Raw genomic sequence first — 25,563 nt, forward strand, 5'->3', positions numbered from 1 at the left:
GCCTGTGATGCGAGGATTGTCCCGAATCTTCTGCGCCAGGGGTTCCACGTATAGGGCGAATAGAAGGGGCGAGAGAGGGCACCCCTGACGTGTGCCCCGCTGTATCTCGAAGGGGTCCGATTTAAGGCCGCCTAGTCTGACCCGAGCCATGGGGTGGTGGTAGCAACTCGCGATCCAAGCCTGGAATCGGTCGCCCAGGTGGTATCGCTGCAGGACAGCTTGCAAGTAGGTCCAGTCGACGCGGTCGAATGCTTTCTCTGCGTCGATGGCCAGTAGTGCCGAATCCGAGTCCTGAAAGTGAGTTTTGTCCACGAGGTGCAATAACCGCTTAGTATTGTCGCTGCATTGGCGGTTCGGGACGAAACCCGATTGGTCCGGCTCGAGGATGCCCAGGAGGCAAGGACCTAGATGGGCCGCTAATACCCCCGTAAACAGTTTCAGGTCTAAGTTAAGTGAGGAGATGGGGCGGAACGCAGAGCAATGTGTCGGGGGTTTGCCCGGTTTGGGCAGCACCACTATGTCAGCCGCCAGCATATCCGGTGGTATGGAGCTTGGGCCCTCAAAGGAGTTAAACAGCCTCGCGAGTACTGGAGCCAGTATGTGGCCGAAGGTTTTATAAAAACCCGACGAAAAGCCATCAGGGCCTGGCGATTTAAGCGGGCGGAGGCGTGCGATGGCAGTAAGGACTTCGTCAGTATGAATAGGAGTGTCTAGGGCCTCTGTGTTCGCTGGGCATAGTGGCGTGATGTCGGCCGATTGCAGGTACGAGTCAATAGCCGTCGGTGACACTCCGTCCACGCTGTACAGGGAAGCATAAAAGAAGCGGAAGGCGGAAGCTACCTGTGCATCTTCGGCAATAGTGTTACCGGAGTCGTCCAGGAGCGTAGTGATTTTTGAGCGTTGAATCTTGGCCTTTAAGGCGCTGGCCAGGAGTCGTCCGGTGCGATTGCCTCCCACATAGTACGTGTGGCGGAGACGAAGAGCGGCAAACTCCGCTCTGTCAGTGTCGAGACTGGCCAGTTGAGCTCTGGCAGCTTTCAGTTGGCGCCAGATTCTCGGGGCACATGTGCGGCTATGAACCCTTTCTAGTTCAGCCACTTTAGTCGTGAGGTCAGCCCTCTTTTCTTTACGAACATTGGCATCAGCGGCAGCAATGGCTATCAGTTCCCCTCTCACCACGGCCTTCAAGGCCCCCCAAAGGGACGACATCGAGACTGCAGGGGTGTCGTTAGTGGCCAGGTAATCCGAAATGCATTTATGAAGTTGTTGGACAACGCCTGGTCTCTGTAACAGGGGTTCGTTGAGCCTCCACGAGCCTGGAATGCGTGGTGACCTAGGCACCTTGAGTGTCAATTCCACCGCATCATGGTCAGAGAGGGCTGCAGGGACAATGGAAACTTCGGTGATGTGAGGAACTAGTTCCGAGGAACCCAAGAAGTGGTCTAGACGCGCATAAGTGTGGTGTACATGGGAATAGAATGTGTAGCGCGCTGCGTTGGGGTGTGCCGTCCTCCAGAGATCTAAGAGGTCCCTTTCCTGTAACCAGGCTCTGCCTGCCTCTGAAAGCGCGCCAGTGTCACCATAGTGGTGCCCGGATCTATCCTTATTCGTATCCATGACGACATTGAGGTCCCCCCCAATGAGCAGCTGAGAGTGAGGTGATTGTAGTGTTTCGGAGAGTGCATTTTTTGAGGAAGGGTTCCTGACTCGTGTTGGGAGCGTAGATGGAACCTATCGTAAGTGCGCTAGCTCCTATCAAGAAGGTGTGGGCCAAGAGGCGTCCCTTGATCTCCCCTGTCTTGGCTCCCACCCGGCCCCGGAAACGTCGGGACACAAGAATGGCCACCCCTGCTTTCTTGGACGGGAGAGAAGAGAAGTATTGCTGGGGAAAGGCTCGGGAGCGCATCCTGTGCCAGTCTTTAGCCAGGAGGTGGGTTTCTTGCAACAAGCATATGTCAGCTTCTGAATTTTCCAAGTAGGAGATGACTGCCCTCCATTTAATCGGGTTGTTGAGGCCTTTTGTGGATTTACTTTTGAATAAAACGAAGACGCAGCACCTTTCTAGTGCTCACATGACTGAATTTGAATTGACATTGTTTGCACTTTACATTACTATCAAAAGGTGTGCCATTCTAAACCCAGCTCCATTACTACCCCTTCCTCCGTGAGCAGAGGACAAGGATGTCCATGATTGTTTCTTCAGGACCGAGGAAGAAACAAAGGGACTGGTAGACTTGATTGATGTTCCCTTATCTAACCCTCAAGGGGAACTATATGTTGACGGCTATTGTTTCAAATTGTCCTACAGTGGCGTGTGCTATTACCATGCTGTGCACTGTAGTTGAGACATCACTTTTGTTCCTTATCAATCTGCGCAAGCTGCTGCGCTGATAGCTCTTATGCTGGCATGCGAGTTAAGTGAAGGACTGACTGTAAATATTTATACTGACAGTCAATATGCCTTCGGGGTGGCGCATAACTTTGGGCACCTCTGGACAGAGAAAAGGTTCTTGACATCACAAGGGGCCAAGATACAACATGGGTCGTTGATAGAGAGGCTTTTGGCAGCTTTGACTCTTCCCAAGAAACTGGAAATAGTTAAGTGTAGTGCTCATAAAGCAATTACTGATGATGTAGGGAAAGGAAAAGCTTTTGCAGACCAGGTAGCAAAAGAGACAGCTAGATCGAGAACAATGAAGATGTTCGTGGCAGGGCCAGCTAGATGGGTACCTGATGTTACTATGTTTGAAACTACATTGGAGAGTGTCAGGGAAATACATACAGAGTGAGGCAACATTCAAGGAATTGGCAGTATGGCAGGAGAGCACAGGGTGACTAGATGATGAAGGATGCTGGACTGATAAGTCCAAGAAACAGATGGATGTTGCCTATTGCATATGTATTTCCTGTAGTTTCTACGGTGCATGGTCCAGCTCACATTAGCGCCATAGGCAGCTGCAAATTGCTAGATCCTGTGTGGCAGAATGACGACATTGCAAAAGTTGTTGTTCATTTGGTTAAACATAGTATGATTTGTTTAAAGCATAATCCTGGGAATGGTACTCCTACACCTTCTGGTAATTTTGCACCCCCTTGTTCCCTTTTGAGGTACTTAATATGGATTATATCGAGATGCAGCAAGTAAATACTTTGAAATATGTATTAGTGGTGGTTTGTGTATTCAGATTGGGCTCCACTGCAGTGAATAAACTAGTTTTCTTGTATTCTCTACTGCGTTATTGACTCATCATTTCTTGGAAGGTTAGAGGAGGTGGAGAGTGACACGGGTGGCCCGAATCCGGTCACTTCCTTCATCCCTTTGTGAACTTGCCACTGTATATGCTGCTCCTTACCTGGGCAGTTTCTTCAGGTGCAAAACCTTCCTATGATTGCGGCTGTTCACTGCAAGAGGCGAAAACGGAGGCACACAAGAAACAGAACATTTACTGGAACAGGTTGAAGGTCCACTGTATCTGCTACAGGCGTGTCCTTGGGTATCACAGTGCTCACATCAGTACATACCCACTCCAACAAACAAGAGTGCACCTCACAGAGAATCCTCAAATTCACCGGATAGAACCCAGAGAAGCCATCCGCTGGTATTATGGCTTGACAGCAGTACCCGCGATCTCTCGTAAGCACACTCACCAATCTGTCAACAAGGTGCAAGCCAAATAATCTAGGCAGCACTTACGGTAAGCATCTTGGCAAAAACTACAACCACACTAAGCAAACCTTATAGCCCATCAAATTATCAACGATAAAACATATCAGGTTTAGATAATAACAGAAAAACTACAAGAATACCAGGGCCACTAGAATTATGCAGCAGGAAAAGACCACATTACGTGGCAAGGTTGACTTAATTATGTGGCAAGACAAGGCAAAGTGTAGTATAATGTGGCACATTTTGTGATAGCATTGCTTCCTTATTTTGACATTTTTATATAGGTTAACACTGTCTAGACAAAGTTTCATTAGTATTAGTTTAGCACTGAAATAGAGTACCAAGCAACTGAATGGGGACCATTCAACATTTGCAAAGAGGCTCCCACTCTGTGGCAACATATGCAGATGCATTTTTAGTAGCTTTTGATCCATTTGAGATAATAATTATTTTTGCAGATTATGCATCAGATGACTGATTATGTGGCAAATGTGGCTAATCCATAAATATGCAGAAAACAACACAGCTGCAAAATCACATAATTCCTGTGGACCTGACTAATGCTTACAACGCAAACAAAACCAAACTCCAGCCTGTGATGTAAATCTTGAAACCAGAGCATGAGGTAAAAGCCTTTATAGCTCTAAAGAGACATCATAATGTGTACGGCAGGGCGTCTCTTCCAGAGGGAAAGAATGTACAGTTTTTAAATCTATATCAATAAAGTTTAATCTCAACGATGTTCAGATTTATCGAAGGTTAAAACTGTGAACTATATCACAGGCAATGACAACTGGAGACATTTTGGAGGAATCCTTTTATTATTGGTAATGACTACAGTACGTCCTGGTTTCTTGGTTCTTCCCCACACCATCCACCATGCAGAGCTGATCCCTTTCCGGTACCGAATAGTCCTGATCTTCTCCAGTCTTTCACCTTTCAAGATTTTCAAGCTTTCCAGTTCCTCGGAGTCTGTAAAATGAGTCGCTCTGCAGTGATGTGTACCAGGAAATCATCTTGTAAACATTCAGGCCTCATCTCTGGTCAGGGCCGGCACCTTTGTTTTCTGTAGAGAGAAGCAGAGAATATGCTGATTGTGTGCCCGTCTAATATTTAACCTCGAGACCACCCCAATCGAGAAAAAAGCTCAGTTAACCACGGATGTATGAGCACTTCCCTGATTCAAGACTATTAGCACTGCCCTACTTTTTTGTTGTTCAAACAGAGGGTCTACTTTTTATCATAGGGTACCCCAGGCCCGTTCTGCCCACACCTGAAGTATGAGCCCCAACGTAGGCCCTGCCAGCCTAATTTGTAGGCCTTTTGATAAGTTGACCAAACTCCTGCAACCATCTTTACTGAACAGCAGGCTTTGAGCTTGTTTGACCAAGAATCACAGCAAGCCTCTCTCAGCGAGGCCTCCTGCTCCAAACTATAGAGCCCCCACCCTACCCGTGTGCGAAGTTCACTGGCGCAGAGTTCAATGTCTCACTTTTGTTTTAAAATATGGCTCATCACATCCTGGGTCTGTACATGAAAATAGAGAAGTTCCAACCGCAGCCACATCAAGCTGGGGCGATGAATAGCCAGGACATATATCCATATATGTATATATTTCTGCTTGCCCTATGCAATTTACAACGAGCGCTTGGCCTGTGAATATAACCTTTCACCTAGTCTACGTTCTGATAAATGTGCAAACCATGCAATAAGTGACGTAGGTAGAAGTGGCGTGAGATGACGTTACTGTAGGCGCTTCTCATAGCCATATAGAGAGTATAAAAGGGGAGCCCACACAGTTATCGTTGGACTACCCCACCAGTCTGTTGGTAGATGGCAGGCAGGTGTGGGTGGTTTCCAAGAGCTCGCTTTTTTGTTTTAAGATACAATTTAACTTGCCAATATATTTGCTGTATATGGCATGTATACTATTTTGTCTCCAAATTGGTGTTTTCTTATTGAGAATTGAATGCCTATATTACACTTGCAAGGCTGATTTCTTTTAGGTTCAAGCGTGAGTATTCTCTAGGGGTGGGCGTAGTTCGTGAAGTAGCGCTACGCGTAGCTACGCAAAGTGCACTTCACACTACGCGAGCTACGCGTAGCACTACCCGAACTGCGTAGTAGCATGTTTGCACTGTGCAAGATGTCGTTTTCAATGATTGTGCAGTGCGGACAAGCATCCGGCACTGTGCAATCATTTAAAACAGCATCTTGCACAGTGCGAGCTGTTCTTTTCTGCCGCTCAAGTAGATTTTTACTCGAGCTGCAGCTTTCTCAACGCAGACTGGTAGTTTCTCATCGCGAGCGTTCGCGAGCATGCGCGACCACTCGCAATGAGAAACCTGACCTCCCCACGTTGAGAATCTCGCCGGGAGGTTTATTTTCCATGCTCGCGATCTTCAACTTGATGTTGCTGATCACGAACAAGGAAAAAGTCTTGCGAGGATGTCATTTTGCTTGCTCGTGGTCGCCAACTTGACGTTGAGGACAGCGAGCAAGCAAAAAATTACCCCTGCACTACGCTACGCATGTTTGCATTGTGCTACGTGCAGTTCACGTAGTGCGAAGTTGCGCAAACTTACAAAACTACGCGAGCGTAGCGTAGTGCTTTGTCCAGGGTTAGTATTCTCAGCATTTTAGATCAAATGTGTTTTGCATTCTGAGAACATTTTCCTAGGTTCAAATCATGGTACTTATGTTGCATTTATAGATGTGTCCTTGAGATTTTTAATCTGCACGTTACATTACATTGCATTAGCTGAAGCGTCTCTTTCTTCAATGGCTTCAATGCTTCCATTTAAAAGTGCCTTCTGATCTGAGTCTGATCCCCGGGAATGCAAGGTCATTATATTTTATATTTTGTATTTTAAATGCCTTATTCTTGAAGTTGCATCTTCTAAATAAATCTTTTGAACCTTTTGGCTTGGTTTCCATGACTCACACATCTGTTTCCTTCATTTTAGAATTAGCGTTCCCGTGCATCCCGCCTCAAATTAAGGTGCCCCTTTTGCCCCTAAATCACTCCCTCGATCATTCGGTGAAGATCCCAAGTACCCCTGTGCCCCCTAAAAACGCTCCCTCCAACATGTGTTGACCTCGACTTGATAGGCAGCACTGGCTGATGACAGTAGACCCCACTGGGACCCCGGACGCAGACTACCCTCCGTGCCTCTTTTCTGGCTTGATCATAGAGAACAGCGCTCAGGTAAGTCATTGCTGCCTGATGTGCTGTGTGCCTTGGGAACAGTTTTAGGGGATTGGCCAGGGGACATCTGTGTTTGTTGTTTCAGTTTTCCTGTCTAGTTAGTTTCGCTTATTAAAAAGAACATTCACAAACTGAGGAAACGTGTGCGAAGTGGAATTCTAAGCCAAAGAGTGACGTTAGGAAGTTGTTTGAATTATTTGTTTATCTTTTTATAAATAGACATACGTTATTACTGTACTTCTCGTAGATTCAGAAGAAAGATTGCATCTGGCGTCTTGCGGTGATCATTTTGTTTTTATTATTGTTATAACTGTGTTTTTTCAGTGCCTCTCTGACAGTCAGAGATGGGGCCTGTGTCTACGTGTAAGGACTGACAGGGAAGGGAAGATTGCATCTGGCATCTTTCAGTGTTCAATTTAGGGTTGCTTATAAAATATATTTAAGGTATACCTCTGTCTACTTATAAGGTTTGATAGGGAAGGGATAGCTCTCAGTCAGTAGTCCTGAGAAAGAAGTAGGAATACTGTATCTGTCTGGCCAACAGGTTAACGATTTCCTCTTGTGTTCAAGAGTTTACGCCTATGCAGGAAGGTAAAGAGTTTTGCATGATGCAAATCTCAGCTATTTGCTGGCTCAGGAGCATCCGAGTCCCAGATAAAATGTCCACTCTGTGTCTTGTGACTGGCACATGAGGATTTATGATAAACAGTTATCAGACTTCCTTGGCTTTTGCAAGGGACTGCCAGTATATATTTTTATTTCCAAAGACAGTCAACATAAGTATTGTCTGATTATGGTTTGTGAACAAAAGGCTTTCCAATGTGGTTTTCTGTTCTCTTCCTGTGTTAAAATGAAACGTAAAGAAGTTTATTTTTTTCTATGTTATTTTAAAACATCCTTCTGTGCGCAATTAGGCCAGCAGAGGAGAATGCGCAAATAGTTCTGTGGGCTTATATATATATAGATAGACGTGTACATAATATGCTTCACATTTTGTATAATTGAAGTGCGAATATTTTATGGTCAAATATCTTTTTATTGTGGCCTTTTAGCATGCATTGTGGTTGTCTTTTTAAGCCTCTGTGTCTGGCGCACTGACCTTTCATGTATTTAGTGAGACCAATAATGACTAGAATTATAACTATATAGGAAAGCTGTTGCCTTTTTGTGAATAGAGAGTATTATCTAGTTACCCCTTGCCCCCGCCTAGCCCCTGTTTGACCCATGTGGCGCAGCACCACATTTAATTAGTACAAGTCACTTTCAGATAACTGACCACGTAATGCACAACAACAAACACTGATTTGTTGAATTAGTTCTTCACATTTATATTTTAAAGTAGGCTCTTGGTGACAGGAGGTTGCTTCTGGCGTCTCCCACTTTCTGCCACAAAGACATGTTTATGGGACTGCGTCTGGCAGCTCACATTTGTTCTGAATTTGATTAACTATTTGGTGTAAATTGTATTGTTTGAACGTTTATTTCTGCAAGGAATGGGAGGCATCTTATCGCATTGAGATTCACAGTGTCTTTTTTCAACTGCTTGCTTTTAAAAGGGGAACTTTTTTCCTTCATCATATCGCCTTGTGGGTTCCTCTCTCGGGCCTGGCAGCAGCCAACGCCTTTCAACCTCTTTCTCTTCATGGTAAAAAGTGTCCTTTGTTCTCCGCCTCTTTTAGCTACATGCGGAGTACTTTAATAGATATAATGTCTGTCACCTTCTCTCCATTTGCAATTTGGCGTCTCTCCCTCTCTTCCCTAGCTTATAGGCCATTCTCCCAGAAGTGACGCAAATACTGTTCAATAGATGTTCAATTTGATTATGATTCATGGTCAAACATCCTGTGACTTTTTGAGAAACCTTTTGCAGTGTAGGTGGCACTTCTATTTTCTTAAATATTTCCCAGAAGTGACCAAAATGCGTCATGTCCTATAGGTCAGAGGCACCTAATAATGTTGTCCTTTTGTGATCAATGGTTCATCATTAAAAGAGTAAAAAGATCTGCTCCTTAGTCCATTCGACGGACTACCCCGCTGCAGTGACCCCTTGGGTCGCTGACGCCTGTGTGGTCTCCTTCAGCCCTCTATATGAGCATCTTTGGCTGAAGCTCTAATTTCTTATTGTGCTTTGAAATGGTCTCATGCTCTTATTCTAAAACATTATTGCAAAGCAATAATGGTTGTTCCTCCTAACTTAACGTGTGCATTCATAGCATTTCAGTCAAGTATGTTGCATTTTGAAAGTATTTCCATTGACTTGAAATATATTTGCATTGCATGAGTTTGATCTTCACTCCAGAAATGTGTCTTTAAATGCCAACATTTTGTGACGACTCCCAGGCTATATATTGAGTTTTAAAAAAGGGTTCTTCTTTCATATAAATCAGAAAGCTGCATTTCTCCATCGTTTACACGTATATTTTGTCAAAATTTTGCAGAAGCACTCCCTTAAATTAAGCTGCCTTGATGCAGTGCCCCAGGACCATGAAATTTCATCCTTTCATTGTCTTTAAATATACTTTGACGTTGTAAGTTCTTGCATGGTTAATTTTCGCATTCAAGGGTTTGTGGAGAAGTGTGGCTCACTGGTTAGAGGAGGCAGACCCGGACACTGAGATCAGACCCGGGACCAAGGTTCAATTCCCGACGCGGCAGGGTCTTGAGCCCAAAATGTCCACGGACTCGGTAATTCTTGCTTCGGTGCCAACTCGAATCACAGGTTCACACTCTGCAACTCTGGGCAATTGCTTGCTTAATCTCCACTACGGCCCCCCGCGGCGGGATGCCTGGCTTTCACCTTGGGATACCCAGTAGGGGCTATCTCACAGGGAAAAACCAGGACGGGTTCCCAATGCAAAGCGCTTTGAGACCTGACGGTGATATTGCGCTATATAAAAACCTATCCATCCGTCATCACGGCACTTGAGCGTCATAAACATCTTTTCTTGTGTTGCTATTTCTGGCTGATTACAATTGTAGTTTTGAACAGTATTTCTGGAGCTAACAAATTGACAAATATATTCTCTCTTTGTTTCACATCTGTGTTCATTATTTTTAGATAAGCAGTGTTTGTGTGGCCCGTGACCACAACAGAAGGGAAATACTTACCATTCATCTCTTATCTGGCTTATGTGCCTTTCTCATCTCTTTCTCTCACAGTGGTACAACAGGTTTTCAGTACTGTTTAAATGAGATCTTATATATAGACGTACTTCTCTCTTGTGCACTCCAGTGATAAGTGATCAGCAGGAACATCTGGGTACGTGCCAAGCACACCCACTTTAACTGAGTCAGGTTCAATTAGAGACCATGCAACTGGTGCGCGGTGCATCCAGTGAATACTGTGTTTAACTTCAGAGTAGCTGCCTTCACAACTCTTAATTACGCCTTTTTTTGATCACGGTTTTAAATAGACTCTGTATACCCCAAATTAAGTACATTCAGTTCCTTTACAGTCACACCTCACGCTTCACACCGTGCCTTTCTGGCATGCTTGGACTATTAGTAATGAAATTCTCCCACTTGAATATTCAGTCAATTGGCTGAAAGAGGGGGAAGAAGGCTTTCGCATGCATTTCTCGCCACAACACACAGCCACCTTTTTACGTTTTCTGGTTGTTATTACACCCTAGACTTGGCCCAGCGTCAAATGATAGACCAGCGACATAAAGGAAAAAATGACAAAATAAGGTAAGGTCAAGGACTGCCATCCCTTACTGCCCGGAGCACAATGATAGAAGATGTTATACCAGGTGGTCACGGGGAGGGCCTAATCATACTTAGTTCCTGGACTTTACGCGTGGAGGAATTAATGCCCCACCCGGTTACTACCTGTTTAGGGCAGTTTGATCTTTTCCAGGTATGTGTCAAAATTGTTTCATAGTGCTTTTCATGATTTGGGAAAGAAGTAGAGTTTGTGACTACTGTTGTAAGCACCTCTTATAGATCATACCCATGCCCACCACGTGTGGTGGGAGACATTGGGTAGGAGAGTAGGGTCTGCTTTCCTATGGTCACCCCACTTTTTGCTTCACTGGTTTTCGACTTAATGTGGCTGTGGGCCTGCTAATCAGACCCACAGCCTGCTGTTCTCTCTCTAAATTCACATCCATGTACTTTAGGTACATCACCAATTGGGATTGGGTCACCCTGTGAGCCCCTGTACAGTGTACTATAGGTACCCAGGGCATGGGTGCATCCAAGGCCTACCAGAGGCTGCAGCATATCTTTTGCCACCCCTGGCTGGCCATCCAAACTGACACAACTGGCTGATCACTCAGCTGGGGCAAGGTTGTGTAAACACCCCTTGCTTAGATATAGTATACCTATATCTAAACCTATATCTGGACACATATATACCTATAAGTCACTCCTAGGGCAGGCCTTAACAATCCTGGAGGCAGAGTGCTTGGTTTTATGTGAGATGGAGCTCTGGAATGAGCTGAGCCTGTCTGCAGCTTTCGGAACCATGTCCTTATAGCTGTTCCAGGGTATTGTCATATCATATACTCCTAAGTGCATTATAATCCTCGCGGTTAGATGCTATCTTTGGTTTGGCTTTATCAAAACATGTCGTGTAAGGTGTCATACGCTTTGGAATACTACCCCCTCACCAATTCTGGCAACCGGGGTAGCATTCCACCCTTCTAGAGGGGGAAGACATTTGGGTAACAGTAAACGCGGTTACAACTAACCAGAGCCCCAGCATCACAAAATGGATGCTGCTGCCACAGACACAAGTCTGGCCTCCTGCTGCTGACCGAAACTCCGGAAGGGGAGGCCTGGACAAATGGTATCCTGTCACAGGGAGGTGTTACACCACCCCAGACAGGAGATAGTGGATTGAGGCAGGCAGGGCGAGTAAAACTAGACACTGCCTGGGGCTCACAAGGCGTCCCATGCATAGCCCAGTTCAAACCGGTGCTGGGACACTCCAGCCCCAGCTCTGGCACGATACTGGACAAAGGAAAGGGGTGTAACCACCCCCTTCCTGGGTCCCACCCATAGGAGGGACCTAGCAGGAGATCCAGCCCCTTGATTTGGAATAAAGGTAGGAGCTGTGCCATAAAGCAGTAGATCATCCTGACTGAAACGTTGAAACGAAACTCTGGAACCTTCGACATCCTACTCAATGTAGAAGACTGAAGAATCTCCCTTGTGGTAAAGCAGTGATCACCCTGTGCAAACAGGCACCATCAAGCGCCCAACGGTTTGCTTTGTTGCAGCTCCCGGAGGAGCTCGAGAGACAGAGATCGATAAAACCCAGATTCCCAGACATCCAACAGCCCGATCCACAGTCCCAGCAAAGCTGAGACCCGTGGAGGCGACGTGAGACGTGGACCGGCCATCTTGGAAAGCCTGCAACGTGCTTACAGTGCAGCTCCCAAGGCACCCTCGAAGCTGTGTGTTGGGCATTGAGAAGCCCCAGTCCACCGAAAATCTCCCCTCCACACTCACCGAGTGCTGCGTGGGGCCCTTTTGCATTTTCCTGCTCGACGCGTCTGTCCGGTCACTGGCCCATTGGCTAGTGGCCTCTGTGACGACGATCCTACAACACTACACTGCTGGTCTGGTTGCTCCAGCCTGGCCCTCGCTCCCCTGAAAAGGAGGAGCCTCTCTGTCCTTGCTGGTCTGAGTAAGAAGCGATCTTCCAATCCTGCGTGGGTTGCATTTGCCAAGGCCTGTTGACTCCAATCCGGAAGCCGACATCGCCGACAGTGAGAGCCTTTGTGGGACAGTCCGTGTTCAACTCCTAGTCATCGTCGATACCCCCGGGTCCACGTGGCAGCGGAGACAAGCTTCACGACAACTACCTGATTGCGCCCGACATCGCCTGGTTCCTTCCTGGTTCCATCCTGGTCACTGGCGAGTGACCCAGACTCTTTCCCCTCTGCTTTCAGGTCCTCTACATCTTCGATCCACCCTTGGATCCAACCGGACTCTTCTCTCCTGGCCGGCTGCAGCATCTTCATCTCCAGGCTCCATAGAATTCCATGACGACACCTGACGCACTTTGACACCTATGCACCCACTTCCTGTTGGTGAGGTAACGAGAGTACTCCGGTGCTCCTGTAGTGGTTTACACCTCTAACCTCTAGTGTCCTAGTTTAAAGTGGTTAAGTTCTAGCCCAGTCGGAAGACTTCCAAAACAGTAACTTTGCAACTTTTACGCACCAATGACTTTGCATTGGTGCACGCTGGTCCTTTAGGCACTGCACCCGTATCCTGTGGGCCTCCCCAGTCCTAACTACTGTTAGTCCAGTGTAGCCCCAGCGATTCACAAGGCCCTAGGCCTTAACATTGTTCGATACGTGGTTCTTAAACCACTATTTTAGTATATGGTTTTAGGGGCCACCCGGCCTATCCATAACTGTGCAACTTGTGTATCTTTAACTGTGCTTTTGTTTAAACGCTTGTGCCTCTGGCCTCATATTGAGTACAGAGGATCATTCTAGTAATAAATACATATATTTTTATAATATATACCTTGTGTGGTGTCCTTTCATTTGATATTAAAAGGATTGTATATGGTAAAACAGCTGGCTTCACATGCCCTCTTGAGTTTAGCCTAAGACTGCTTTGTCCATGCTACCCCTAGGATAGCTGGTCTATAAGGTTGACTTTACAACCACCACCATAAGGGTTGTTTGGACTGATACAAGGTGCTCACTAGAATAGTGAACATCATACATCAGGCCAACTTCTCACACATTGTTTGTATTTTTCCAGTTAGCCTGAATGGTTTGAATCCCAATGGTTAATAGTAAGTCGAGGAGGCATGCATCCCTTTGCTAAGTGAGGAGTCTAGGGCTAGAGTGTACAGGCCTAAAGTCACTATTGAAGGAGTATGTGAGATGGTAGTAGGGAAAATTGAGTTGAATGTCGTTTGAATACTCCTTGGTGGGATTGCAGTGGTAAAGTAGGTGATCTAGATCTTCCATCCCATCTGTACAGCATTTATTAGAATCATGAAGGCCCCATTTGTGAAGTTTGTGTTGGGTATAAAAGCATTGATAAAAGGGGCAGAATTTACATTGGTTGAGAAGTGGGGAGATCTAAAATAGGAGAACACAGTTCCTTATGTTTCTCAATTCTGTCTCAGTTATAGGATATTCCCCATTTTCTTTGAATGTGGCTAGTGTTAGGAGTAGAGCATTGGTCCATAAATCTATGTATCCTATAATGTGGTCTTGGTAAGCAAGGAACAGGAAATGTATGCAATCAAATGAGTGAGTATTCCCAATTCTCCTGAAAATGACTTTGAGTTTGAGAAAAATTTAGAAGTCTATTAGATAAAGTTTAAATTTCTCACATATAATGGGTTGTCTGGAGCGCCGAGATCGTTAAACAGAAGTGTACCTGCAAAGTCCCATTTCCCCCAGAAAACTGAGCAGCCATCTATTGTTATGTGTGGGTTAAACCATATTGAGGAGCCAACAGAGCCTTTTATTTGGTCATGGAAGTAATCATCTGAGACTTTTAATGAAAATTGATGTGTGATGAATGATCAGGAAAGAGTGTGGAACTGGAAGAGTTTTCAGTGTAAGTGTTTTTATTAAGGAGAGGGGAATAACTAGGTCTAGTTCAATATTCAGAGGTCTCTGCTTTGAAGTCTGGCCTATCACGCGTTGCTGCCTGGATGCACGACCATCTGCTCAAGCTCAACGGTGATAAGACCGAGGTTGTTATTTTGGGCAAAAATAAAGATCTGTGGGGCCCTCGACATTGGCCCTGCGACATGGGTCCTCTGCCGAATCCAACCCCCGTAGCCCGCAACCTCGGCTTCTTTATTGACGATAAGCTCTCAATGAGACAGCAGGTAACAAAGGTCGCTGCAATCTGTTTCTCCACCTTAAGATGGTTGCAGAAGATCCTATGGATGTTACCTTGCTCTACTCGGAGAACTGTCGTCCCGGCTCTTGTGATCTCCCGCATCGACTATGTTAATGCGCTTTATCTTGGGGCCGATAAGGCCACAATAAACAAACTCCAGGTGGTGCAAAACTCATCAGCTCGTTTATTGTGTAATGTACCCCGGAGATCCTCTGCAGCCAAGGCTCTGTGTGACCTTCATTGGCTTAAGGTCCCGAACCGCGTACAATTTAAAACCTTATGTCTTCTTTTCAAAATTCGGCTGGGCTCTGCTCCTAAATACCTGCAGAACCTGGTTCAAGTCTATGAGCCTGGTCGTACTTTAAGATCCTCCACCAGTGGCAATCTCGTGGTCCCTTGAATTAAATTGGCCAAAATGGGCGGCCGCTCGTTTTCCTATCTTGGTCCAAGGATGTGGAATGCTCTTCCGCCGGCTCTGAAAGCCGAGACTGATCTCCTCTCATTTCGGAAAAAATTAAAGACCCTTTTGTTTAATTGATCCTTCTGCACTGTTTGTTCTGTTTGGGCTTTTTGCTTGCTTTCTTCTCTTGTCTGTCCCTGGCGCCGGGAAACCCATTGAGGGTAGCTGTGCGCAATACAAGTTTAGATAAATAAATAAATAAACAAAATAAATATTCTGCAATGGGGGTGGTGAGGGTTGGAATGGGTCATTAGTCTTTAACCATCAAGTAGCTTGTCCAGCCAGAAAGACTGTTAGGAGTTTGTTAAAGTCTGGCAGCCCTAGTCCACCTTCTCTATTTATGATTTGTGAGTTTCTTATGGGGCATTCTTGTCTACTTATCTTCCTAGTGTAGTTTCAAATTAGCTTGTTTTTAGTTGTATGAAAGTTTGGGCAGAGGAATAGGGGGACCAGAGGTGTGGCCAACATTTTAACAGTTTCAATCCGACCCCACGAAGACGTGCCCTGCTTTATCGCAATGTCACATTCCCTGCCTTAGAGTTATGAGACCTGCCTTACCTTGCAAAAAACACCAACTGCACTATTATATTAAGTTTCAAATATGTGAGTTGCCGCTTATTAACAATACTCTACAGGAGGCTTATATTGTATGATGATGCAAAGCTCTGACCAACTGATTACACACAGATCTTTGTTGCAAAAACATTAATGACTGGAGCTACAGTGGCACACCCATCAAGTTGCTGCATGTGCTGAACTCTGCTGCAGGTCCCTTAACACCCTATATGCCCACCCTCCTGATTCAGGTGAGAGACTATCGATTGAAAGGCTAGTCTACCACCTCCTGATTCCTGTCTGGAAAAAACAGATTCCTCAGCAGGCTTCTGCAGACGTGGACTGGTCTTGTGTGGCTTGGAGTGTGCGCTGTTTGCACTCCCAGTAACTTGCACCTGCAGGGCAGTGCACAACATTTTTGTCATGTTCTCTCTCCCTGCCTGCCATAGCTTTTCCCTCTGCTCCTGACAGGTAAGGAAAAAAACTGGTATTTCCATTTAGTCCTAGTACATTACAATTGACCCGATTCAAGCATCAATAGAAGTCAATTGGAGTAATACAGTCTCCCTATTATTACAAAATAATCTCTCACTTTCTTCTCCTAAAATGTTTGCATGTATGCGTAGCACCTGCTACAGTATATCTAATATTAATTGGTACGATAGATCAATGATCATGTTCCTGCAGAATTAGCAGGAGGGAAACCTTAACGTCACAGGTATGCGCACCCTTGACACCGGGACACAGACCTAGTAGATTTTCTCTGTGCATGTGCATGCATACATGGTGGCCATCTTGGGAAGATTTTTATTAAAGAAAAAGAAGACTCCCATGAATGCACCAAGATATGAGAGATGCCGCACCGAGATTTGAGTTATTCACATGTCTGCACTACTAGCCTGGCATATCACTGACTGAACGCGCCCTAATCTCTCAGAGACCCCTGCCTGCTGTGACATTTCCATTACAGAGGGGTGTTCTTTGCTTGAGGGCAAGTCTTCATGGCAGTGAGCTACTTGAATTCATAAGGGGAGGGGAGGGGGGTGTATGCCTGCCTGCGCCAGTTCTCCCAGTACAATCTGGTAGATGCTCTTCTCATTAGGGTTCATTCATACAACCATTTAAGTGTGGGCACACCTCGTGCTGGATATCGTTAGACATGCATTTTGTGCCAACTAGCACTCATCGGCAAGGAGCAATCCTTTGGTTTGGGTGATCACAAGCAACTTTCGGTATTTCAGGTTCTGTACCACTCCAAGCAAGCTGGTACATTGCTAGGGTTCGCATTCCAAAATCCCCCAGGAAATATAAACTGTGAGGGAGGGTAGGACACCGTCTGCCTGTCACACCAGTTCTCTCAATGCATTCTGGTAAGCATTGAACACTACTAAGAACTGCATCTACCAGAATGCATTTGGAGAACTGGCGCAGATGTGCAGGCAGTGTGGTCCCCTCTCCCAATGGATTGCTCTTTGCCCATGAGTGATGATTATCATGAACACTTGCTCAAGGGTATCCATCACTTGCTGTGCCAACACTGCTTTGCAAACTCTTGATTAGTTGTGAGTATGAACACTTTTGAGGTCTCCTGAGCTAGCGCAAGAGCAGTCGCTTGCAAGACATTTTGCTTACTCAGAGGGGGCTTAAATTCCATCGATTTCTGACCATTAGTTGGCCTCATTGTCATTCTTATTTGCTTGCCTCTCTTTGTTCAGAGTGTGCCAACATCACCGCCATTTCTTGTGTTAGGCCCTCCACTGAAGCATAATCCAAATTCTGCTTCCATGCCCAATGTTCTTCCCCTGCCCGCTGTCCGTCATATTGCTTGCCTCCTCCCCCAGCCTGTTGCATTGCTTGCCCCCTCCTGCTGCAACTGTGTTGATTGCCCCTTCGGCCCTGCTCCTGCTGTCCGTTGTGTTCCTTGCCCCCTGCCCTGTCAGTCGTTTTGCTTTCCCCCTACCATCTTCATCCACTGTCCGTGTTGGCCCTGCCACAATCCTCCATAACAAAAACACACTATGGCACGGCCAGCGCTGGCCCTGTCAAAGCATTTTTTTGTACTTAATGTTTTCATTGCCTTCAGCATTGGCTTTGTCAATGTGCTTTTCAGCCATGTTGTAATTGTAATTGTAAAGCTACTTATATAGCGCGAACTGTCACCCTACAGGTAGCCTGGCGCTTAGATTAAAAAATAACTGACATGCAAACGGGCCAAAGCATCAGGAAGAGAGGAGTCAGTCCTTGGGAAATAGCCAGGTTTTCAGGCTCTTTCTGAACTCAGTCAGAGAATCTATTTTTCTGACACTCTGTGGTAGTTTGTTCCATAAATGTGCAGCAGCCACACTGAAGGCCCTCCCCCCCATCCTAGAACGCTTAAATCTAGGAATCATCATCAAATTACCACTGGAGGAGCTAAACTGCCTCTTAGGGAGGTACCAGGTGAATTTTTCCTGCAGTGGAACAGGCCCCTGATCGTGTACCGCTCTGTGCACCACACAGAGCGATTTAAACTGGACCCTTTCCCTGATAGGCAGCCAATGTAGGTCTCTTAAGGCCACAGTATTGGAGGACCTACGTTGCCTATTTAGCACCAGCTTTGCTGCTGCCGACTGGACTCTCTGCAACCCCTGGAAGATGTTGCTCAAAAAATGAGGCTGTTGTAAAGCCTGGCAGAAAGCATAAAACAACACTATGTTGGGGCCAGTGCTGACTGCTTCATGGTGTTTTTTCCCCACTTTTAGCCATGGTGTACAGCAGCCTCACTGCTGCACCACATGGCTAAAAAATAATTGACGAAGCAGGCTATTGTATAAAAAAACTCATGATAACTATCTTTACCAATGCTTTTTTTCCCAAGCCCACACCTGTTTTTCGATTACCAGGAAAACATTCACAGTGAGACAACAAAAACATGAGCAATCCCCTCGGTGGTCTCCATCACTTTGGTGGTCATATGGCTTCTGTGTTTCAGCTACCCCTGACTCGCTCACTCTCACCCACACTACCAACCGCCGAGTAGATTGCAAAAAACATGAACACATGTTGCAATGGGCTCACTGTCACTAAAACAAAACGTCTTGTCCTAGTAAAGCACCACATTCCCCCAATCTGAGCCATTTAGGAGACGGTGTTGAATACTAAGGGGTATATTAAGATTTCATTCATAAGGCCTCCCACCTCAGGTCGAAGGCCTTATGACCGACATCATCGGTTTCAATTCCTACCGGTTGATCATGATGCCGCTGGTCAGACTTGAAACTGGACGGTCATTCCGGCTGCTTCCAATAGGCTCCATGAGCCCGTCTGCTACTCGTGGACCGGACCTAAATCCAAATGGAAGGTGTTTCCGCCTTCTGGATTACTATGCACGGCTTCCGGCAGGGTTTCCATGCTGTCCTTTCCGACATGGAAACCCTTTCGGAAAGTGTGCTTGGGGTCCCTAGCAGGGCCCCCTTCTGTTTTCGGCCTCTGGTTGGGGGCCAGGAATGTGCTATAGGTGCCCCCTTGTTAATCCCTGCACCTAGTGGCAGGCACCTTTAAGGTGCCTGCCAGAGGGTGCAGAGATGAACACAGAGTCCCATTCCTCTATGGGAGCTTGTGTTATGGCGAGTTTACAGCCGTAACACGAGCTTCCATAGAGGAATGGGAGTATGCGACTGAACAGTGTTCGGTCGCATCATATTCAGGCGGTTGGGACCGCCGTCCGTAAGGATTACGGACAGACCTCTGACTGTCTGACGGGCTCCTTGAGCCTGTAGGAATCCAGCCAGAATGCCCGGCCAGTTTAATTTTCGACCGCCTACATCGTAATGCAGAGGTCGAAAGTGAAACCCCCGATGAGACCCGGAAAGTTGGAAGCTTTCTTGGTCTCATCGTAATGAGGCCCAAAATGTCTACCAGTGAGGACTATATGTGACTTCTACACCTTATAACCAGCATTATATAATGTAGGACGAATTGCACTTTGATTTATACACTTGAATGATTTATTGTCAGTGAATACTGTGCGAGTGTGATATAAAGTTCTCAGACACCCAACATGAGTAGCGCTCTAAAATAAATTTAAAAAATAGTATTTAAATTGATATTAGTGTAAATACTCGTGCAGATTGATACATCTGACATTCTTACAGTGCATGCAGATCTGTTATCTACAGGGATTCAACAAAGTGAAAAACTTGCGTCCAAATCATAGTTTCTCTTAAGTACTTGTGAAGTGATGGCAAGCTGTGTGTCTTTGTTTCCCCTCCATTCTATTGGTATCTAGGTGTTGGGCTCCATATAGCTCCCAAACAGAATCATAATTGAACAAAAGGAAAGCTGAGGGCCTCTTACCTTCACTTTTGTTTTGGGTCCAGCTGGAATCTAAAATAAGAAAGGCTCTTCCCTTCCTGCAGTTGCTGTTTAGAATGGATGCAGATAATGTGTGTGCACTGCTGAATGTGTCCCAGTATAGGCAAATTACACCAGAGCAAATCGAGCATATTTCACTGGGGTCCAACTTCTTGGCAAGGGCAACAGTGTCAACTCTGTGAAAAAATGGGTGCACACTGTCCACCCATGTGTACCCCGGACTTCTGCCCTGATAACACCAGTTTAAAAAATAATATATGCTTTAACATAACACTTTAAAGTTCACATATCTAAGTGCTGAAATAATATGTTCCTGTTACACAAATCAATAGGATTCATTTTATCAACCTCAGTAGGTTAAAAGGCTAAGTTAGCCCTTCAAGAATCTATCCACATGACCCAATCATAACAATACAGTGGCTGCTTCAAACTAATGAGGTAACTTACCATTTCCTGTCAGTGGCCCTGGCATCAAGGGAAGTTGTTGTAAATCTGATTCACTGGCAGAAGGGAAAGGTAGGCAGACTATACCATGTTTACCTTAAACGAAACCGACACAACAGTGACCCATAAAACACCGTATATTAGGAAGGGGGAATAGATTTAATAAAGAATTCCTGAATCTGGATGTAAGTGGGCAATTATCTTAGCATTTTGATACCTGTTGGTCATGATACGTTTAGGTAGTTGGACACCTCATGGGGTGAGTGCCTGCAGCAGACTTCTGTGAGTAATGCAGGTAACAAGTATGAACTGCAACAGGGCAGATGGAACCTCCTTCTGTAAGAGGTGGATAAAATGAATATCATGATTTTACTAGGTAATGTTGGCAGTAATCAGTAAAGGGGAATGACATATTTCATTTTGTGTTGTGTGCTCTATAACATTTTAATTTGGGATGCCTTGTTCATGTTCTTTTCCTGCAACCAGCTGCCTCGAATCAGAACAGACATGGTAGCCTAGCCCCATTCACACCAAGCCAAAGATCCCTCCCCCATAAATTGCCCTTCCTCAAATAAAATGTATTCAATGTCTGGTCAGTCATCCAAAATTCAGCTGGTGTTGTTGCTAGCCCCTCTCTAATGTTGGCTGTCCCATCCTCCTTTTTGTGTTGTTGCTTGCCTTAACCCACTGTTTGTGTGGTATTTTGCCCATCCAGCCCTCCAAGTGGCCACTTTCCCCACCCCCTTCCGTGGGGATGACTGCCCTCGCCAACTGTCAATGTTGTCTATGTTGTTGCTCCTGTTACTGTTTGCCAACCCAAGCCCCATCACGCCTGTCCCACCCACCGGCGTAGCTAGGGGGGGAGGGGGTCCATCTTCCCCAGGCGGCACAATTTTGAGGGCGGCCGCGCAACACTGGTGGCCCGTTGCGGCCGCGGCGGCCCTTATAATTTATTTGGGGACATAGTGTCCCCAAAGAAATTATAAGGGCGGCCGCAACGGGCCACCAGTGCCGCACGCGCGGCCCTGGCAGTTTGAAAGTGTGTGCTGCACGCACATGACCTGGGCCTGGCTGCTTTTGTTCCCAGCTCAACTATTCGTCCGTCCCAGCCTTCAGGGCCGTCAATCAATCTTGTAGCGCACAAGCGCTACCAATGACGGCCCTGGCTGCTGGGCGACATTAAATGCTTTAGTTTGGCCGGGCCAGTCCTGCCCCTGCGATGAGATTGACATAGCAGTGACACGTCACACGCGTCACCGCTACGCTCTCTCGCGCTCATTCTGGCCTGTTGCTGTTGGGGCAGTCAGTGGCAGTGCTGCTCTCTGGGGATTGGTCTGGCTGCTGAAACAACCACCCATACCTGCCACAGAGACCCTGGAGCGATTCACGACGAGTGAGGTAAGACTGTCACTGGAGAGTTTTCAGAGGGGATATTTAGAGAGTGGCAGCATAGCTGTCAACAGGGCTTTAAGTGGGATGAAAAAACTGGGGGGTTTCTCAAAGGGGGGTGGCAGATTGAATTAAGGGCATGGCTTTAAAATACATATGCTAAAAATCTGTGTTTAGCATAGTGTGCCGCCTGACTTGTATTTTGCTGTTTCTGTCATTGCATCCAGAAATGTGATACAACAAGTAACATCATACCTACAACCAGGTGCGGTTCTACCAAATCAACATTTTAAAGTTCTGAGTGGGGACGTGTTCGTGGGAGAGCAAAGGAGAGAGAGAGGGAGAGAGAGAAAGAGAGGGGAGAGAAAGAGAGGGGGAGAGAGAAAGAGAGCAACAGAGATGGAAAGAGAGAGAAAGGGAGAGGGAGAAAAAAGAGAGAGGGGGCGAGAAAGAGAGAGGGAGAGGGATTGAGAGAAAGAGAGAGAGCGAGAGAGAGAAAGAGGGGAGACAGAGAGCGAGAGAGAGATAGAGAAAGAGAGTGAAAGAGACCAAGAGAGAGAGTGAATGTGGTACTGCAAGGCTGAGAGTAAGTTTAATATTGACTGGACATTAAAAGATGAAGTGAGTGGGGAGAGAGAGAGTGTCAAACAAGGATTTAAGTGGCTCAGGTCTTAGCACCGGCCGAAATTAGAAAGAGCAACTGTAACGGGTTATTTTTCAGGCTCTATATGCATGTCAGGCCCCCACAAGTCTCACCTGTTACTTGTGGAGAAATCTCGCGGGGACGACGTAAGCAACCTCCTCCGCCCCCCTTCCCTACCTAATCCGATGTAGAACGTCCAGACCTAGGCAAGGATGGGACCAGGGGAAGCTGTCAGTGACAGGGTAGGGATGTTGTAGTGAAGGCCGGAATGGAAGTCACCAGGGACGTCGCCAGCTGAATCGTAGGAGTGTGTTCCTGATGGAATAACCGCCCAGGAATGATACAGGAAGAGCAGTAACCTTGGCGTTAGTGGCTCCCACGAAGAAAGAAAGGATGGAGGCTGCTTTTACCACATCTGTTAGACCGTGATCACGCTTCTCTGTGCGTGTCGCTGTTCTTGTGAATAAGGCGCTCCTGCGCCGAGCCAGCCAGCATCCACAACCAAAGGAACACGAGCACGCTTCCTTGTGCGTGTCGTGTTGAATAAAAGAAAAGGAGGCTCTACTGCTCCGAGCCAACCAGCATCCACAAACAAAGGAACACGAGCACGCTTCCCTGTGCGTGTCGTGTTGAGTAAGAGAAAAGGAGGCGCTCCTGCGCTGTAAGCAAGCAAGCCGTGCCCACGCTATCCTGTGCGTGACACGGGGGAAAACAAATGGAAGGCGCTCCTGCGCCGAGAGTGCAGTAATGCCGCGTCCACGCTATACAAGCGTGACGCGGTCAGTAGGGATAAGGCGCTCCTGCGCCGAGAAAGGCAAGCGTGTCCATGCTATCCCAGCGTGACACGGGGGCAAACAAATGGAAGGCGCTCCTGCGCCGGGAAAGACAAGCCGTGCCCAGTGTAACACGGATGCAGACAGGCAGTGAGGCGCCTCTTCTGAGGAAAATACGAGCCGTCTTGGCAGACTCTCGGCCGGGTGAAGGGCAGCAGCACCCGTCGTAGGCAGTAAGAGAAGCACTGACGGGTCTGTGCGCTGCGGCTTTACGCGGCTCACCCGGAAGTGCTGCCCATGACCAGTGTGCTTCTTGCTGTCAACTAGACTGCTGCTTCGCCTAGCGGCGCCTGCGCGCATGCAACCAGAACCCACTGGACCATACAGCGCCACCTAGGGAGAACCATGACAATGAAGTGGCGTAGCTACGGGGGGCGGCACTATTTTGTGGGCGGCGGCCTCGCGGTACTAGTGGCCTGTTGCAGCGACCTTTATAAGTTATTTGGAGACACTCACTGTCTGACACTTTACAGTAGTGTCATTCAGTGTCCCCAGTCCCCAAATAAATTATAAAGGCCGCCGCAATGGGCCACCAGTCAATCAGAGTACAGCCCAGGCCTGATGTCACCAGATCGAGACATGAGTGACACCTGCTGGGCGGTGCCTGCTCTCAGTGGGCCTGCCACCCCACCCACTCCCTATTATGCCACTGAAAAACAGGATTTGCATAGCGCTACTTATCACCTGTGAGGGGATCTAGGCGCTGGGGGGTGGGGGCGGTGCTGCTGATGAGGGGCGTTAATCGAATAACCATGTTTTTAGGCCCTTCCTGAAATCCTGCAGGGTGGCAGTCTGTGTGTTCTCCTTGGTACTGCCGGTTACCGGTGTATTCACAACAGTGTAGCCATGGACTGTGTCATGTATGTGCATGTAACTTGAATGATCGAGGTAACTATTAGCAGTGGTACTACCCCCCCCTCTTCCCCCCCCCCAGGGGCGGCACTCTGAGGGATAGCCCCGGGCGCCACAAGCTCTAGCTACGCCCCTGGTCCCACCCTCCTTTTTGTGTTGTTTCTTGCCCTAACCCACTGTTTGTGTTGTATCTTGACCCTACAGCCCTCCACGTGGCCGATTTCCACCACCCGCCTCCGTGTTGTTGATTGCCCTCGCCAACTGTCTATGTTGCTTGTCATGTTTTTAGGTCTCGCCTATCCCATTCCGCACGGAATGCATATGGGAGAATTATAGTGGTCAAAATCGGTCTCAAACCATCGGGCGGATTTCCAACAGTTCACGTGAACACAAGCACGCGCTTTACCCTCGGAGAGCTTCACTTCAAAGGACTCCCCCGCCCACTGCTTCACACTTCACAGCCGCCAGGCCGTGTCTCCCATTTCTCCTCCCCGCCCCCTGCTTCACACTTTTCACGGCCGCCAGGCCGTGTCTCGCATTTCTCCTCCCCCCCCTCCCCACAGCAATGCCAAGAGCTTGTTTCTAAGAGCGGGGACTTGGAAACCGTAAACTTTTGTCATTTTTCCTTATTAATCAGGACTTTACATCCCACACACCTAAAATACCTCATCAACAATAACAGTATTACCAGATACTCTTTTCACAGAATCACCATCGACCAAATAGCACTTAGGGAAACTATGCTTACATCTGGTCTGCTTCTTTTTAAATTGATTTGAAAAGCCCAAATGTTTGACAAGCACGCGCTTTTCCCCCACAGGCTTTTTTTACACGACCATACAAGAGCTTTCATTGGCTCTTCACTTTGTGCACGCTCCATTCAAGCTGCTCACTCCTCCCACCCTCGTCATCCCACTCTCTGCCTTTCAAGCGCAGAAACACACAGGCCATAGCTCCTCTCCCATTCAGATGCCTGTTCTTCCCCACCCCCTCCTCTCATGCGCGCTCTTCTCTATACTTTATTTTAAAAACTCAACACGCAGACCACAGACTCTCTCCCATTCAGCTGCCCGTTCTCCCCCCTCCCTCTCATGCGCGCTCTTCTCTCTACATTTGTTCACAGACTCTCTCCCATTCAGCTGCCCGTTCTCCCCCCTCCCTCTTATGCGCGCTCTTCTCTCTACATTTGTTTGCAAACACCTAAACTTGTGCCACAGACTTCCACCAAACCCACAGCTTCTGTTTTCATTGGCTCTTCACTTTGTGCACGCTCCATTCAAGCTGCTCACTCCTCCCAACCTCTCCCTGTCCAGCGCGCGCCTCTCG

At 47.0% G+C, this 25,563-nt stretch overlaps 1 protein-coding gene across 1 annotated transcript in view; it reads right to left on the bottom strand.

The window, feature by feature from the left end:
* Window positions 1–4,567: 4,567 nt before the first annotated feature.
* The window catches only part of LOC144766831 (apoptosis-associated speck-like protein containing a CARD), a 42,879-nt gene continuing 21,883 nt past the window's right edge, over window positions 4,568–25,563 (bottom strand). Inside the window, exon 2 of the mRNA XM_078650551.1 lies at window positions 4,568–4,733. Coding sequence (XP_078506677.1) covers window positions 4,702–4,733 — 32 coding nt within the window. The 3' untranslated portion in view covers window positions 4,568–4,701. The remainder of the gene's footprint in view (window positions 4,734–25,563) is intronic.

The sequence above is a fragment of the Lissotriton helveticus genome, chromosome 7 (assembly GCF_964261635.1).
Source record: "Lissotriton helveticus chromosome 7, aLisHel1.1, whole genome shotgun sequence".
Lineage (NCBI taxonomy): Eukaryota > Metazoa > Chordata > Amphibia > Caudata > Salamandridae > Lissotriton > Lissotriton helveticus.